The sequence below is a fragment of the Phasianus colchicus genome, chromosome 1 (assembly GCF_987193195.1).
Source record: "Phasianus colchicus chromosome 1, bPhaCol1.hap1.1, whole genome shotgun sequence".
NCBI classification, from domain to species: Eukaryota; Metazoa; Chordata; class Aves; order Galliformes; family Phasianidae; genus Phasianus; species Phasianus colchicus.
The window spans coordinates 195,767,287-195,785,715 of NC_143436.1; the positions used below are offsets into that span (position 1 = coordinate 195,767,287).

The 18,429-nt window shown below is 56.7% G+C and overlaps 1 protein-coding gene across 3 annotated transcripts in view; it reads left to right on the forward strand.

The window, feature by feature from the left end:
• ARAP1 (ArfGAP with RhoGAP domain, ankyrin repeat and PH domain 1) overlaps positions 1 to 18,429 on the forward strand; it is a 72,067-nt gene that overhangs the window by 6,900 nt on the left and 46,738 nt on the right. For all 3 annotated transcript variants that reach the window (XM_090134197.1, XM_090134198.1, XM_090134199.1), the window contains 7 exons: positions 2,088 to 2,615; positions 9,941 to 10,017; positions 11,682 to 11,728; positions 11,860 to 11,936; positions 15,255 to 15,338; positions 17,435 to 17,504; positions 17,616 to 17,736. In XM_090134197.1, the coding sequence (XP_089990323.1) occupies positions 2,119 to 2,615; positions 9,941 to 10,017; positions 11,682 to 11,728; positions 11,860 to 11,936; positions 15,255 to 15,338; positions 17,435 to 17,504; positions 17,616 to 17,736 (973 nt within the window). In that variant the 5' untranslated portion in view covers positions 2,088 to 2,118. The remainder of the gene's footprint in view (positions 1 to 2,087; positions 2,616 to 9,940; positions 10,018 to 11,681; positions 11,729 to 11,859; positions 11,937 to 15,254; positions 15,339 to 17,434; positions 17,505 to 17,615; positions 17,737 to 18,429) is intronic.

Consider the following 18,429-nt stretch of genomic DNA (forward strand, 5'->3'; position numbering starts at 1 on the left):
TTTTTGGGATTTGGGATCTTTGGTCCTTTTTAGGATTCGGTCCTTTTTGGGATTTGGGATATTTGGTCCTTTTGGGATTTGGGAGATTCGGTCATTTTGGGATTTGGTCCTTTTTGGGATTTGGAAGATTCAGTCCTTTTTGGGATTTGGGATATTTGGTCCTTTTTAGGATCTGGTCCTTTTTGGGATTTGGGATCTTTGGTCCTTTTTGGGATTCGATCCTTTTTGGGATTTGGGATATTCAGTCCTTTTTGGGTTCTGGTCCTTTTTGGGATTCGGGAGATTCAGTCCTTTTTGGGATTCGGTCCTTTTTGGGATTTGGAAGATTCAGTCCTTTTTGGGATTTGGGATATTTGGTCCTTTTTGGGATTCGGTCCTTTTTGGGATATTCAGCCCTTTAGGGGGAATTAGGATCTTTTGGGGGCGTTTGGTGCTTTTTGGGGGATGCGATGATTTAGGGGGGATATTTGGGTCCTTTTGGGGGATGCTGGGTGTTTTGGGGGACATTCGGTGCCTTTTGGGGGATTTGGTGCTTTTAGGATATTGGATGCAACCCCAATGGCTCCGTGATCCTGGGAACGGGGATGGATTGGGGTTGGGGTTGGGATTGGGATTGGGGTCAGCGATCCTACAGCTCTCTTCCAACCCTACTGGTCCCGTGGTTTTATGAGTGGTCATGGGTTGGGATTGGGGTTGGGATTGGGGTTGGGGTTGGGGTTGGGGTTGGGATTGGGGTTGGGGTTGGTTTTGGGATTGGGATTGGGGTTGGGATTGAGTTTGGGGTTGGGGTTGGGATTGGGATTAGGGTTGGGGTTGGGGTTGGGATTGGGGTTGGGGTTGGGATTGGGATTGGGGTTGGGATTGGGATTGGGGTTGGGGTTGGGATTGGGATTAGGATTGGGGTTGGGGTTGGGATTGGGTTTGGGGTTGGGATTGGGTTTGGGATTAGGGTTGGGATTGGGGTTGGGATTGGGGTTTGGATTGGGGTTGGGATTGGGATTGGGGTTGGCCATCCCATATTTCTTTTCCAATCCTACTGGTCCCATGGTTCTGTGTGTGGTCATGGATTGGGGTTGGGGTTGGGGTTGGGATTGGGATTAGGGTTGGGATTGGGATTGGGGTTGGGATTGGGGTTGGGGTTGGGGTTGGGATTGGGATTAGGGTTGGGGTTGGGGTTGGGATTGGGGTTGGGGTTGGGATTGGGATTGGGGTTGGGGTTGGGATTGGGATTAGGATTGGGGTTGGGGTTGGGATTGGGTTTGGGGTTGGGATTGGGTTTGGGATTAGGGTTGGGATTGGGGTTGGGATTGGGGTTTGGATTGGGGTTGGGATTGGGATTGGGGTTGGCCATCCCATATTTCTTTTCCAATCCTACTGGTCCCATGGTTCTGTGTGTGGTCATGGATTGGGGTTGGGGTTGGGGTTGGGATTGGGATTAGGGTTGGGATTGGGATTGGGGTTGGGATTGGGGTTGGGGTTGGGATCGAGATCGGGGTTGGGGTTGGGGTTGGGATTGGGGTTGGGATTGGGTTTGGGATTGGGGATTGGGATTGGGGTTGGGTTTCGGGTTGGGATTGGGGTTGGGATTGAGTTTGGGATTGGGGTTGTGATTGGGATTGGGGTTGGGGTTGGGATTGGGGTTGGGGTTGGGGTTGGGGTTGGGATTGGGTTTGGGGTTGGAGTTGGGGTTGGAGTTGGGATTGGGGTTGGGGTTGGGATTGGGGTCAGCGATCCTACAGCTCTCTTCCAACCCCAATGATTCCATGGTTCTATGAGTGGTCATGGGTTGGGATTGGGATTGGGATTGGGGTTGGCGTTGGGGTTGGTTTTGGGATTGGTTTTGGGATTGGGATTGGGGTTGGGATTGGGGTTGGGGTTGGGTTTCGGGTTGGGCTTGGGATTGGGGTTGGGGTTGGGGTTGGGATTGGTTTTGGGATTGGGGTTGGGGTTGGGATTGGGGTTGGGATTGGTTTTGGGATTGGGGTTGGGGTTGGGATTGGGGTTGGGATTGGTTTTGGGATTGGGGTTGGGGTTGAGGCTCCGCGATCCTCCAGCTCTCACCCAACCCCCCCTTTCTCCCCACGCAGCCCCCGATGCTCTGAGCCGAACCCTTCCCCCATGGACGACCCCATAGAAGACCCCGTTCCCATAAGCTCGTGGTTGGCGGCCCTACACCTGGAGCAGTACAGCGCCGCCTTCCAGCAGCACCGCCTGCTCACCGTGGCCGACTGCCGGCGTTTGGCAGAACCGGACCTGACCCAAATCGGGGTTCTGCTCCCCGGCCATCGCCGGCGAATCCTATTAGGACTTGGCAAAGCTTTTCCCCCGATCCCCGGATCCCCGCATTCCCAAATCACGAAACCCATCCCGGCGAAACGTCACGTTTTCCGCACCCCCCCTCACGACCCCCCCGTCCCCCCCCCCGTCCCACCCAGGTTGGGCTGCAGACCCCCGCTGACGTTCGCCCCCCCTCCCCCGTCCCCCCTTCGCCAACCCGTAGAATATGGGGTCGGCCCCCCCCTCCCCGCTAAGCGACACCACGAAGGCAAAACCGGGACCCCCGACGACCCCCCCGCTCTGCCCCCCAGGACTGGGGGCCAGCAGGAAGGAGGCAGGTAGGTGTGTGTATGGGGGGGGTTATGGGGCTGGGAGGGGAGTGGGGTGGTCCTATGGGCTTCCCTATACTCCATTTAGGGGTCCCTATGTCCCCATACCCCTCTTAGGGTCCCCATATCCCCCTTAGGGGTCCCATAACCCCCTTTAGGGATCCTTATGTCCCCATACCCCCCTTAGGGGTCCCTATGTCCCCATATCCACCTTAGGGGTCCCATAACCCCCCTTAGGGGTCCTTACATTCCCATACCCCCCTTAGGGGTCCCTATGTCCCTATATCCCCTTTCAGGGTCCCTATATCCCCTTTAGGAGTCCCCATGTTCCTATATCCCCCTTAGGGGTCCCCATATCCCCTTTAGGGGTCCCTATGTCCCTATAACCCCTTTAGGGGTCCCTATATCCCCCTTAGGGGTCCCCATACCCCCCTTAGGGGTCCCTATGTCCCTATAACCCCTTTAGGGGTCCTTATGTTTGCATACCTGCCTTGGGGTCCCCATATCCCCCTTAGGGGTCCCTATATCCCCTTTACGGGTCCTTACGTCCCCATACCCCCCTTAGGGGTCCCCATATCCCCCTTAGGGGTCCCTATGTCCCTATATCCCCTTAAGGGGTCCCCATATCCCCCTTAGGGGTCCCTATGTCCCCATATTCCCCTTGGGGTCCCCATATCCCCCTTAGGGGTCCCTATGTCCCTATATCCACCTTAGGGGTCCCTATGTCCCCATACTCCCCTTAGGGGTCCCCATAACCCCCTTAGGGGTCCTTACGTTCCCATACCCCACTTAGGGGTCCCTATGTCCCTATATCCCCTTTAGGGGTTCCCATATCCCCCCTTAGTGTCCCTTATGTCTCCATATCCCCCTTACGGGTCCCTATATCCCCTTTAGGAGTCCCCATGTCCCTATATCCCCCTTAGGGGTCCCTATATCCCCTTTAGGGGTCCCTATGTCCCCATATCCCCCTTGGGGTCCCCATATCCTCCTTAGTGTCCCTTATGTCCCTATATCCCCCTTCGGGGTCCCTATGTCCTCATAACCCCCCTTAGGTGTCCTTACGTCCCCATATCCCCCTTTGGGGTCCCTATATCCCCTTTAGGGGTCCTTACGTCCCTATATCCCTCTTAGGGGTCCCCATAACCCCCTTAGGGGTCCTTACGTTCCCCATATCCCCCTTAGGGGTCCCTAAGTCCCCATATCCCCTTTAGAAGTCCCTATATCCCCTTTAGGGATCCTTGTGTCCCCATACCCCTCTTGGGGTCCCCATATCCCCCTTAGTGTCCCTTATGTCCCTATACCCCCCTTAGAGATCCCTATGTCCCCATAACCCCCCTTAGGGGTCCTTACATCCCTATATCCCCCTTAAGGGTCCCTATATCCCCTTTAGGGGTTCTTACGTCCCTATATCCCCCTTCGGGGTCCCTATGTCCCTATAACCCCTTTAGGGGTCCCTATATCCCCCTTAGGGGTCCCTATGTCCCCCTTAGTGTCCCTTATGTCCCCGTACCCCCCTTAGGGGTCCCTATGTCCCTATATCCCCTTTCGGGGTCCCCATATCCCCTTTAGAAGTCCCTATATCCCCTTTAGGGATCCTTGTGTCCCCATATTCCCCTTAGGGATCCTTATGTCCCCATATACCCTTTAGGAGTCCCCATACCCCCCTTAGGGATCCTTATGTCCCCATATTCCCCTTAGGGATCCCTATGTCCCCATATACCCTTTAGGAGTCCCCATAACCCCCTTAGGGATCCTTACGTCCCCATACCCCACTTAGGGGTCCCTATGTCCCTATAACCCCTTAGGGGTTCCTATATCCCCTTTAGGGATTCTTAGGGGTCCCCATACCCCCCTTAGGGGTCCCTATGTCCCCATAGCCCTCTTGGGGTCCCCATATCCCCCTTAGTGTCCCTTATGTCCCTATATCCCCCTTCGGGGTCTCTATGTCCCCATCTCCCCTTAGGGGTCCCTATGTCCCTATATCCCCTTTCGGGGTCCCTATATCCCCTTTAGGAGTCCCCATGTTCCTATATCCCCCTTAGAGGTCCCTATGTCCCTATATCCCCTTTAGGGGTCCTTATGTCCCCATACTGCCCTTGGGGTCCCTATGTCCCCCTTAGGGGAAATCGTATCCTATTAGGGATTCTTATGTCCCCATATCCTCCTTAGGGGTCCCTATACCCCCTTAGTGTCCCTTATGTCCCCATATCCCCTTAGGGGTCCCTATATCCCCCTTAGGGGACATCATATCCTATTAGGGGACCCTATGTCCCCATACCCCCCTTAGGGGTCCCCATACCCCCTTAGGAGTCCCCATGACCCCATATCCCCCTTAGGGGTCCCTATATCCCCCCCATACCCCCTCAGATTCCCCTTATCTCCATCCCATCCATCTGGGGGTCCTACAGCCCTATATCCCCATTTAGGGGTCCCCATACCCTATTAGGGGTCCCTATGTCCCCATACCCCCTTAGGGTTCCCCATAACCCCATAGGGGTCCCCATACCCCATTAGTTGCCCCCATATAGCAGTCCCTATATCCCCCTTTAAGCTCCTATATTCCCACCCCACCCCCATCCCCTTATGGGGTTTCTTCCCTATATCCCCTCCACTTCCCCCATATCCCTTATGGGGTCCTTTTGGGGGGAGATATGGAGACCCTTGGGGGGGATTTGGGGACCCATAAGGGGGATATGGGGTCTTTGGGGGGGGAGGGGGGGGATATGGGGACCCATAAGGGGGGATTTGGGGAACCCTAAAGGGATATGGGGTCTTTTGGGGGGAGATATGGGGACCCATAGAAGTATATGGGGTCCTTTTTGAGGGATATGGGGACCCAAAAGGGGGTATGGGGTCCTTTGGGGGGGGTATGGGGACCCTTGGGGGGGATTTGGGGAACCCTAAAGGGATATGGGGTCTTTTGGGGGGAGATATGGGGACCCATAAGGTGATATGGGGTCCTTTTTGGGGGATATGGGGACCCAAAAGGGGGTATAGGGTCCTTTGGGGGGGGGGTATGGGGACCCTTGGGGGGGATATGGGATCCTTTGGGGGGGATATGGGATCCCATATGGGGGAATTTGGGGATCCATAAGGGGATATGGTGTCCTTTGGGGGGATATGGGGACCCTTGGGGGGGATTTGGGGACCCATAAGGGATATGGGGTCATTTGGGGGCGGAATGGGGACCCCTAAGAGGGGATTTGTGGATCCCTAATGGGATATGAGGTTCTTTGGGGGGATTTGGGGACCCCTAAGGGGGGATCTGGGGACTCTTGGGGGGGATTTGGGGACCCTCAAGGGGATATGGGGTCTCTTGGGGTGGATTTGGGGAACCCTAATGGGATATGGGGACCCATAGAGGTATATGGGGTCCTTTTTGGGGGATATGGGGACCCATAAGGGGGTATAGGGTCCTTTGGGGGGGGTATGGGGACCCTTGGGGGGGATATGGGGACCCTTAAGGGGATATGGGGTCTTTGGGGGGGGGGCATGGAGACCCCTGGGGGGGGATATGGGGTCCTTTGGGGGGGATATGGGGACCCAAAAGGGGGTATGGGGTCCTTTGGGGGGATATGGGGACCCTTGGGGGAGATTTGGGGACCCTTAAGGGGATTTGGGGTCTTTGGGGGGGGCATGGAGACTCCTAAGTGGATATGGGGTCCTTTGGGGGGGATTTGGGGACCCCTAAGTGGGGATTTGGGGACCCTTAATGGGATATGAGGTTCTTTGGGTTGATTTGGGGACCCCTAAGGGGATACGGGGACCCTTGGGGTGGATTTGGGGACCTTTAAGGGGATTTGGGGTCTTTGGGGGGGGGGCATGGAGACCCCTGGGGGGGGGGGATATGGGGTCCTGGGGTCCTTTGTGGGGGATATGGGGACCCCTAATGGGATATGGGATCCTTTGGGGGGGATATGGGGTCTTTTGGGGGGGATATGGGGACCCCTAAGGGTTTATGGGGACACTTGTGGGGTTGGGGGGGGTGGCTGGGGATCTTTAAGGGGGTCTTTATGTACATGGGGGTCCCTTAAAGGGCTACAAAGGGACACCACCCCCCCCCAACCCCCCCATCCCCCAAATAACCCCATAACCCCATAACCCCAACCCTGCCCCCCCTTCTTGCGGTTCTGGGGCTGCAGGAAACCCTCAGCAGCAGCAGGAAGCGGCAGCAAAGAAGTGGGGGGTTGGGGTGGGGGTGGGGGGGGGTCCAATTTTTGGGGTGGGGGGGGTCGAATTTAATAGGGTGGGGGGAGGGGGGGGGGGTCTCAGCCCTATAGGGCCGCCCTATAACTCCCCACCCCCCCCATATGGGCGCTGCCTGCAAAGGTAGGGATTGGGGGGGGGGGGGGGGCTGTGCTTTGTATTGCTTTGCACTGCTTTGCACTGCTTTGCACTGCTTTGCACTGTTGCACTATTGGTGCTCGTGCGCCGCTCCGGTGCTTCTCTTGTGAGCTGTTGCACCAACGCTGCTCCGCTTTTTGCACCGGCGCTTCTCTTCCTCTCCTCCATTTTGTTGCACCACGGGCTGCTCCGTGCTGCGTTGGGTTTTTTTGCACCAGTGCTGCTCAGTTTTGCACCATTGCTGCTCCGTTTTGCACCAGTGCTGCTCCCTCCCCTTCTATTTCTGCTCCACTTTGCACCACTGCTGCTTTGTTTTGCACCACTACTGCTTTGTTTGTGCTCAGTTTTGCACCATTGCTGCTCCCTCCCCCACGATTTGTGCACAATTGCTGCTCCATTTTGCACCAGTGCTGCCCGAGTGCTGCTCAGTTTTGCACCAGTGCTGCTCCGTTTGTGCTCCGTTTTGCACCAGTGCTGCTCAGTTTTGCACCAGTGCTGCTTTGTTTGTGTTCTGTTTTGCACCATCGTTGCTTTGTTTTGCACCAGTGCTGCTTTGTTTGTGCTCAGTTTTGCACCATTGCTGCTCCGTTTTGCACCAGTGCTGCTTTGTTTGTGCTCAGTTTTGCACCATTGCTGCTCCGTTTTGCACCAGTGCTGCTTTGTTTGTGCTCAGTTTTGCACCATTGCTGCTCCGTTTTGCACCAGTGCTGCCCCAGTGCTGCTCCGTTTTGCACCAGTGCTGCTCCCTCCCCTTCTATTTCTGCTCCACTTTGCACCACTGCTGCTTTGTTTGTGCTCAGTTTTGCACCAGTGCTGCTTTGTTTGTGTTCTGTTTTGCACCATCGTTGCTTTGTTTTGCACCAGTGCTGCTTTGTTTGTGCTCAGTTTTGCACCAGTGCTGCTCCCTCCCCCGCTATTTGTGCACAATTGCTGCTCAGTTTTGCACTGCTGCTGCTCAATTTGTGCTCAGTTTTGCACCAGTGCTGCTTTGTTTGTGCTCAGTTTTGCACCACTGCTGATCCATTTCTGCTCAATTTTGCACCAGTGCTGCTCCCTCCCACACGATTTGTGCACGATTGCTGCACCACTTTGCACCAGTGCTGCCCCAGTGCTGCTTTGTTTTGCACCACTGCTGCTCCATCGCTGCTCAGTTTTGCACCATTGCTGCTGTTTGTGCTCAGTTTTGCACCAGTGCTGCTCCATTTTGCACCATCGCTGCTTTGTTTGTGCTCAGGTTTGCACCACTGCTGATCCATTTCTGCTCAGTTTTGCACCAGTGCTGCTTCGTTTGTGTTCTGTTTTGCACCATTGCTGCTCCGTTTTGCACCAGTGCTGCTCCCTCCCCCACAATTTGTGCACGATTGCTGCTCCACTTTGCACCAGTGCTGTCCATTGCTGCTCCGTTTTGCACCATTGCTCCTCCATTTGTGCTCAGCTTTGCACCATTGCTGCTCAGTTTTGCACCAGTGCTGCTTCGTTTGTGTTCTATTTTGCACCAGCGCTGCTTTGTTTTGCACCAGTGCTGCTCCATTTGTGCTCAGTGTTGCACCATTTCTCCTCAGTTTTGCACCATTGCTGCTCTGTTTGTGCTCCATTGTGCACCAATGCTGCTCTATTTTTGCACCGTTGCTCCACTTTGCACTATTGTGGCTCCGTTTTGCACCACTGCTGCGCCACCTTGCACTATTGCTGCTCCCCCCCCCACTCTTTCTGCTGCACTTTGCACCATTGCTGCTCGATTTTGCACCACTGCTGCTCAGTTTTGTACTCCACAGTAATAGTGCACTATTTTGCACGCATACTGCTCTGTTTTGCACTATTGCTGCTCTGTGGCACTCCGTTTGTGCTCTGTTTTGCACTACTGCTGCTCAGCTTTGCACCATTTGCTCCACTTTGCACTTTTGCTGCTCTATTTTGCACCATTGCTGCTCCCTCCCCCACTATTTCACCCCCATTTTGCACTATTTCTGCTCTGTTTTGCACCATTGCTGCTCTATTTGTGCACTTTTGCCCCACATTACACTATTGTGACTCCATTTTGCACTAGTGCTGCTCCCTTCCCAATTATTTCCCCTCCCCTTTGCACCAGTGCTACTTAATGCTGCTCTATTACTACTCCACGTTGCACTATTTTGCACAATTGCTGCTTAATTTTCACCATTGTGGCTCCGCGTTGCACTGTTGTTGCTCTGTTTTGCACAACTGCTGCTCCGTCCTGCACTATTTTGCACAAATGCTGCTCTATGTTGCACAATTGCTGCCTAATTTCAAGTGGTGCGGCTCAACTTTGCACCACTGCTGCTCTAGGTTGCACTATCGCTGCCCCACTTTGCACTATTTTGCACTAGCACCTCTTCATCTTGCACAATTTTGCTCTCTCACAACTCCCGTTTGCACCATAGTTGCCCTGTGTTGCACTATCACCACTCTACCGTGCACTATTTTGCACTATTTTACTCTATTTCCTTACTGCCTTGCACTGTTTTTGCACACTCACGGCTCCCCTTTCCACCATAGTCGCTCTATTTTGCACTGTTGCTGCCCCACATTGCACTTTTTTGCACAATTGCTGCTCCAACTTGCACTATTTTGCACTATTATCTCTCCACCTTGCACTATTTTGCGCACTCACGGCTCCCCTTTGCACCATAGTTGCTCTATGTTGCACTGTCACTGCCCACGTTGCACTATTTTGCACTATTCCCACTCTGCCTTGCACTGTTGTGCACTCTCACCGCTCCTGTTTGCACCATAGTTGCTCTATCTTGCACTCTCACCCCCCACTTTGCACTATTTTGCACTATTCCCACTCCGCCTCGCACTATTTTTGCACACTCACCGCTCCCCTTTGCTCTGTACCCGCTCTATGTTGCACGCTCACCCCCCACCTTGCACTATTTTGCACCATTCCTCCTCCATTTAGGGACGGGGATGGGAAGGGGTGGCACCATTCCGGGCCGCCATCCCATAATAACCCCCTCTCCCCACAGTGGCGCCGCCCCGTTGACCCCATTGACCCCATTGACCCCACAGTGTCCCCCCCTCCACCCCACACCGCCGGAGTTCGGTGAGTAATGGCCCTAAATGGCCCCAAATGGCCCCAAAAGCTCCCCAATGACCCCAATGTCCCCAAAAGGCCCCCGATGGCCCCAAAAGGCCCCCAATGACCTCAAATGGCCCCCAAAGGTCCCCAATGATCCCCCAATGGCCCCAAATGACCCCAAAATGTCCCCAGTGGCCCCCAATGTCCCCAAAATGACCCCAAATGGGCCCTAAAGGTCCCCAATTACCCCCAATGGCCCCAAAAGGCTCCCAGTGACCCCTAATGACCCCAAATGGCCCCAAAAGGTCTCCAATAGCCCCCAATGACCCCAAAAGACCCCCAATGACCCCAAACAGGACCCCAATGACCCCCAATGACCCCAAATGGCTCCCAATGGCCCTAAATGGCCTTAAATGGCCCCAAAAGCTCCCCAATGACCCCAATGTCCCCAAAAGGCCCCCGATGGCCCCAATAGGTCTCCAATGACCTCAAATGGCCCCCAAAGGTCCCCAATGATCCCCCAATGACACCAAATGACCCCAAAAGGTCTCCAATGGCCCCAAATGACCCCAAAAGGTCCCCAGTGGACCCCAATGACCCCAAAATGACCCCAAATGGGTCCTAAAGTTCCCCAATGGCCTCCAATGGCCCCAAAAGGCTCCCAGTGACCCCTAATGACCCCAAATGGCCCCAGAAGGTCTCCAATGGCCCCCAATGACCCCAAAAGACCCCCGATGGCCCCAATAGGTTTCCAATGACCTCAAATGGCCCCCAAAGGTCCCCAATGGCCCCCAATGGCCCCAAATGACCCCAAAATGTCCCCAGTGGACCCCAATAACCCCAAAATGACCCCAAATGGGCCCTAAAGGTCCCCAATGACCTCCAATGGCCCCAAAAGGCTCCCAATGGCCCTAAATGGCCCCAAATGGCCCCAAAAGGTCCCCAATGACCCCAATGTCCCCAAAAGGCCCCCGATGGCCCCAATAGGTTTCCAATGGCCTCAAATGGCCCCCAAAGGTCCCCGATGGCCCCCAATGGCCCCAAATGACCCCAAAATGTCCCCAGTGGACCCCAATGACCCCAAAATGACCCCAAATGGGCCCTAAAGGTCCCCAAAAGGCCCCCGATGGCCCCAAAAGGCCCCCAATGACCTCAAATGGCCCCCAAAGGTCCCCAATGATCCCCCAATGGCCCCAAATGACCCCAAAAGGTCCCCAGTGGACCCCAATGACCCCAAAATGACCCCAAATGGGCCCTAAAGGTCCCCAATGACCCCAATGTCCCCAAAAGGCCCCCAATGACCTCAAATGGCCCCCAAAGGTCCCCAATGATCCCCCAATGGCCCCAAATGACCCCAAAAGGTCCCCAGTGGACCCCAATGACCCCAAAATGACCCCAAATGGGCCCTAAAGGTCCCCAATGGCCCCCAATGACCCCAAAAGACCCCCAATGACCCCAATGACCCCAAAAAGGACCCCAATGACCCCACCCGGCCCGCAGCGTCCCCACCCATCCCAAATTGCCCCCCCCTCCCACCCCATAACGTCCCCTCCTGTCCCACAATCTCCCCTCCTACCCTAAAGCCAGGTGTCCCCTCCCACCCCATAAGTCCTGTCCCCCCAAAACGTCCCCCCTTATCCTAATAGGGTCCCCTCTTCTTGTCCCCCCCCCACCCCAAAAAATAATAGATGACTCCGACTACGAGGACAACGCCAGCCCCATAATGGCCGAGCAGGTAGGGAGGGGGGGGGGATCTGACCCCATAAATGGGATCTGACCCCAGAAATGGGGTCGCCCCATAAGGAAGGGTCGCCCCATAAACCCCACCCCCCTCGTGTGACCAAACCCCATAACGTCACCCCAAAGGAGGACAGCGAGGTGAGGGGCTGCAGTCTGAGCAGCGAGGATGAGCTGCTGGGGGACGGAGAGGAGAGCGGTGTGGGGTACGGGGGGTTTGGGGTATGGGGTGGGATATGGGGTGGGGTGTGGGGTGTGGGGTTGGGATGGGATATGGGGTATGGGGTATGGGGTGGGATATGGGATATGGGGTGTGGGGTGTGGTGTGGGGTATGGGGTGTGGGATATGGGGTGGAATATGGGGAGGGATATGGGGTGTGGGGTGGGATATGGGATCTGGGGTGTGGGGTGTGGGGTGTGGGGTGAGGGGTGGGGTATGGGGTATGGGATATGGGGTTGGGTATGGGGTGTGGGGTGGGATGTGGGGTGTGGGGTGGGATATGGGGTCTGGGATGAGGGGTGGGATGTGGGGTGTGGGATGGGATATGGGATATGGGGTGTGGAATATGGGGTGGAATATGGGGAGGGATATGGGGTGTGGGGTGGGATGTGGGGTGGGATGTGGGGTGTGGGGTTGGGATGGGATATGGGATATGGGGTTTGGGGTATGGGGTGTGGGGTGTGGGGACGGATATGGGGAGGGGTATGGGGTGTGGGGTGGGAGGTGGGGAATGGGGTGGGATATGGGGTGTGGGAATGGGATGGGATATGGGGTGTGGGATATGGGGTGGGGTGTGGGGTGTGGGATGTGGGGTGTGGGGATATGGGGAGGGATATGGGGTGGGATATGGGGTGTGGGGAGGGGTATGGGGTGTGGGATGTGGGGTATGGGGTGGGATATGGGGTGTAGCGTGGGATATGGGGTGGTATGTGGGGTGTGGGGTGGGGTGTGGGGTGGGGTGTGGGATATGGGGTTTGGGGTATGGGGTGTGGGGTGGGGTGTGGGATATGGGATGGGATATGGGGTATGGGGTATGGGATATGGGATATGGGGTATGGGATATGGGATGGGATATGGGGTGTGGGGTGGGCTGTGGGGTGTGGGGTGTGGGATGTGGGGTGGGGTGTGGGATATGGGGTGTAGGGTGGGATGTGGGGTATGGGGTGTGGGGTGTGGGGTGGGATAGGGGGTGGGATGCGGGGTGTGGGGTATGGGGTGGGATATGGGGTGTGGGGTGGGATATGGGATATGGGCTATGGGATATGGGCTATGGGATATGGGCTATGGGATAGGATATGGGGTGTGGGGTGGGCTGTGGGGTGTGGGGTGTGGGATGTGGGGTGGGGTGTGGGATATGGGGTTTGGGGTTTGGGGTCTGGGGTGTGGGATATGGGGTGTAGGGTGGGATGTGGGGTGTGGGGTGTGGGGTGTGGTGTGGGGTATGGGGTGTGGGATATGGGGTGGAATATGGGGAGGGATATGGGGTGTGGGGTGGGATATGGGATCTGGGGTGTGGGGTGTGGGGTGAGGGTTGGGGTATGGGGTATGGGATATGGTGTTGGGTATGGGGTGTGGGTGTGGGGTTGGGATGGGATATGGGGTGGGGTATGGGGTATGGGATATGGGGTGTGGGAATGGGATGGGATATGGGGTATGGAGTGTGGGGTGGGATATGGGGTGGGATGTGGGGTGTGGAGAAAGGTATGGGGCATGGGGTGTGGGGTATGGGGTGGGATATGGGATCTGGGGTGTGGGGTGTGGGGTGTGGGGTGTGGGATATGGGGTGTAGGGTGGGATGTGGGGTATGGGGTGTGGGGTGTGGGGTGGGATAGGGGGTGGGATGTGGGGTGTGGGGTATGGGGTGGGATATGGGGTGTGGGGTGGGATGTGGGGTATGGGATATGGGATATGGGGTATGGGATATGGGCTATGGGATAGGATATGGGGTGTGGGGTGGGCTGTGGGGTGTGGGGTGTGGGATGTGGGGTGGGGTGTGGGATATGGAGTTTGGGGTTTGGGGTATGGAGTCGGGGGTGTGGGGTGGGATATGGGGTGGGGTGTGGGATGTTGGGTATGGGATGGGATATGGGGTGTGGGGTGGGGTGTGGGGTGTGGGGTGTGGGGTGTGGGGTGGGGTGTGGGATATGGGGTTTGGGGTATGGGGTGTGGGGTGGGGTGTGGGATGTGGGGTATGGGATGGGATATGGGGTGTGGGGTGTGGGGTGTGGGGTTGGATAGGGAGTGGGATGTGGGGTGTGGGGTATGGGGTGGGATATGGGGTGTGGGAATGGGATGGGATGTAGGGTGTGGGATATGGGGTGGGGTGTGGGGTGTGGGATGTGGGGTATGGGGTGGAATATGGGGAGGGATATGGGGTGTAGCGTGGGATATGGGGTGGGATGTAGGGTGTGGGGTGTGGGGTGTGGGAATGGGATGGGATATGGGGTGTGGGATATGGGGTGGGATCTGGGGTGTGGGGTGAGGGGTGGGGTATGGGATATGGGGTGTGGGAATGGGATGGGACATGGGGTATGGGGTGTGGGGTGGGATATGGGGTGGGATGTGGGGTGTGGGGTGTGGGGTATGTGGTGGGATATGGGGTGTGGGGTGTAGGATATGGGGTGGCATATGGGGTGTGGGGTTGGACATGGGATATGGGGTGTGGGGTATGGGGTGGGATATGGGGAGGGATATGGGGTGTGGGGTGGGGTATGGGATGTGGGGTATGGGGTGGGATATGGGGTGGGATGTGGGGTGTGGGGTGGGATAAGGGGTATGGGGTGGGGTATAGGGTGTGGGATATGGGGAGGGATATGGGGTGTGGGATGAGGGGTGGGATGTGGGGTGTGGGATGGGATATGGGATCTGGGGTGTGGGGTGTGGGGTGAGGGGTGGGGTATGGGGTGTGGGGTGGGATATGGGGTGGGATATGGAGTGTGGGGTTTGGGGTTGGGATGGGATATGGGGTGGGATATGGGGTGTGGGAATGGGATGGGATATGGGGTGTGGGCTATGGGGTGGGGTATGGGGTATGGGGTGTGGGGTGGGGTATGGGGTGTGGGGTATGGGGTGGGATATGGGGTGGGATATGGGGTGTGGGGTGGGAAGTGGGGTGTGGGGTGTAGGGTGGGATATGGGGTGTGGGATGTGGGGTATGGGGTGGGATGCGGGGTATGGGATGGGGTATGGGGTGTGGGGTGGGATGTGGGGTATGGGGTGTGCGTGTGGGGTGGGATATGGGGTGGGATGTGGGGTGTGGGGTGGGATATGGGTTGTGGGGTGTGGGGTTGGGATGGGATATGGGGTGGGATGTGGGTGTGGGGTGGGATATGGGGTGGGGTGTGGGGTGTGGAGTGGGATATGGGGTATAGGGTGGGATATGGGGTGTGGGGTGAGGGGTGGGGTATGGGATATGGGATATGGGGTGGGCTATGGGGTGGGCTATGGGGTGGGCTATGGGTGTGGGGTTGCCCTATAGGCTCAGGCCTTGATCCCGAGTTCTGTCCCAACGCCGCTCCCGCAGCCCCACAGCTGTGAGCCCCGACCCCACAGCGCTGCTCTGCCACCCCAAATGCGCCGGCTGGCTGGACAAGATGGCGCCGCAGGGGTGAGTGTGACCGGGTCAGGGGTCACGGGGTCACGGGGTCATGGGGTCATGGGGTCATGAGGTCAAAGGGGTAAAAGGGTCAATGGGGTCAATGGGGTCAAAGGGGTAAAAGGGGTCAATGGGGTCAAAGGGGTAAAAGGATCAATGGGGTCAATGGATGAATGGGGTCAGTGGGGTCAAAGGGTCAATGAGGTCAATGGGGTCAAGGAGGTACAAGGGGTCAATGGGGTCAGTGGGGTCAAAGGGGTCAGTGGGGTCATGGGGTCATGAGGTCAAAGGGGTAAAAGGGTCAATGGGGTCAATGGATCAATGGGGTCAGTGGGGTAAAACAGTTTCAATGGGGTCGGTGGGGTCAAAGGGTCAATGAGGTCAATGGGGTCAAAGGGGTAAAAGGGGTCAATGGGGTCAGTGGGGTCAGTGGGGTCAAATCAGTCAGTGGGGTCAATGGGGTCATGGGGTCAATGGGGTCAGTGGGGTAAAAGAGTTTCAATGGGGTCAATAGGGTAACAGGGTCAATGGGGTCATGGGGTCAGTGGGGTCAGTGGGGTAAAAGTTTCAATGGGGGCAGTGGGTCAATGGGGTCAATGGGTGTCAGTGGGGTCAAAGGGTCAATGGGGTCAATGGGATAAATGGGGGTCAATGGGGGTCAGTGGGGTCAATGGGGTCAATAGGGTCATGGGCTCAATGGGGTCAAAGGGTCAATGGGGTCAATGGGATGAATGGGGGTCAATGGGGGTCAGTGGTGTTGATGGAATCAATGGGGTCAGTGGGGTCAATAGGGTCAAAGAGGTGAAAGGGTCAATGGGGTCAATGGATCAGTGGGGTCAGTGGGGTAAAAGGGTTTCAATGGGGTCAAAGGGGTCATGGGGTCAATAGGGTCAGTGGGGTCAGTGGGGTCATGGGGTCATGAGGTCAATGGGGTAAAAGGGTTTCAATGGGGTCAATGGGGTCAAAGGGGTCAAAGGGTCAATGGGTGTCAGTGGGGTCAATGGGTGTCAATGGGGTCAATGAGGTCCTGGGGTCAGTGGTGTCAATGGGGTCATGGGGTCAATGGGGGTCAATGGGGTCATGGGGTCAATGGGGTCATGGGGTCAATGGGGTCATGGGGTCAATAGGGGTCAATGGGGTCATGGGTGTCAGTGGGTGTTAGCGGTGTCAGTGGGATCAATGAGGTCAATGGGATCAATGGGTGTCAGTGGGTGTCAGTGGGTGTCAGTAGGGTCAATGGGTGTCAGTGGTGACAATAGATGTCAGTGGGTGCCAATGGGTGTCAGTGCTGTCAGTGGGTGTCAGTGTTGTCAATGGGTGCCAATGGGTGTCAATGTTGTCAATGGGTGTCAATGGGTGCCAGTGGGTGCCAGTGGGTGTCAATGGGTGTCAATGGTGACAATAGGTGTTAGTGGGTGCCAGTGGAGCCAATGGGTGTCACTGGGTGCCAATGGGTGCCATTGGGTGTCAGTGGTGACAATAAGTGTCAATGGGTGCCAATGGGTGTCAGTGGGTGCCAGTGGGTATCAATGGGTATCAATGGCTATTAGTGGGTGTCAGTGCTGTCAATGGGTGTCAATGGGTGTCAGTGGGTGTCAGTGGGTGTCAGTAGGGTCAATGGGTGTCAATGGTGACAATAGGTGTTAGTGGGTGCCAGTGGAGCCAATGGGTGCCAATGGGTGCCAGTGGGTGCCAGTGGGTATCAATGGGTGCCAGTGGGTGTCAATGGTGCCAATGGGTGTCAATGGCTGTTAGTGGGTGTCAGTGGGTGCCAGTGGTGTCAGTGGGTGCCAATGGGTGCCAGAGGGTGACAATGGGTGCCAGTGGGTGCCAGTGGGTGCCAATGGTGACAATAGGTGTCAATGGGTGCCAGTGGGTGCCAGTGGGTGCCAGTGGGTGTCAATGGGTGCCAATGGGTGTCACTGGGTGCCAATGGTGTCAATGGGTGTCAATGGGTGTCAATGGGTGCCAGTGGGTGCCAATGGGTGTCAGTGTGTGCCAGTGGGTATCAATGGGTATCAATGGCTATTAGTGGGTGCCAATGGGTGCCGTGGGTGCCAATGGGTGCCACGGGTGCCATGGGTGCCAATGGGTGCCACTGTCCCCAGTCACTACCTGTACCAGCGCCGCTGGGTCACCCTGGACTCCCAATACCTGCGGTACTTCGCCAGCGATAAGGTGAGGATTTGGGGGGGGTCGGGGTGGGGGCGGCACCCCGTCACCCCCACCCCACCCCACCCCCACCCCCCCTCACCCCCCCGTGTCGCCCCCCACCCCTGTCCCCCCCAGGACGCCTTCTCCAAGCGCTTCATCCCCGTCTCCACCATCAGCCACGTGGGCGCCGTCGGCGACCAGAAGTTCGAGGTGGTCACGCAGGGCCGCCATTTTGTCTTCCGCGCCGACAGCGACGGTGAGGGGGAACCGCGGCCCTATAAACCATAACCAGGGTCCCCATGGCCCTATAAGCGAGAGCCGGGGTCCCCATGGCCCTATAAGCCAGAGCCGGGGTCCACATGGCCCTATAAACCATACCTGGGGTCCTCATGGCCCTATAACCCAGAGCCGGGGTCCCAATGACCCCATAATCCATGTCCAGGGTCTCACGGACCTATAACCTATAACCAGGGTCCCCATGGCCCTATAACCCATAGCTGGGGTCCTCATGGCCCTATAACCCATAGCTGGGGTCCCCACGGCCCTATAAACCGTAGCCGGGCTCCCCATGGCCCTATAACTCATAGCTGGGGTCACCATGGCCCTATAACCCATAGCTGGGGTCCCCATGGCCCTATAAGCCAGAGCCGGGGTCCCAATGACCCCATAATCCATGTCCAGGGTCTCACGGACCTATAACCTATAACCAGGGTCCTCATGGCCCTATAACCCATAACCAGGGTCCCCATGTCCCTATAAACCATACCTGGGGTCCTCATGGCCCTATAAACCATACCTGGGGTCCTCATGGCCCTATAAGCCATAGCTAGTGTCCCCATGGCCCTATAACGCATAACCAAGGTCCCAATGACCCCATACCCATGTCCAGTGGCCCCATGGCCCCATAACCCATGTCCAGGGTCCCCATGGCCCTATAACCCATAGCTGG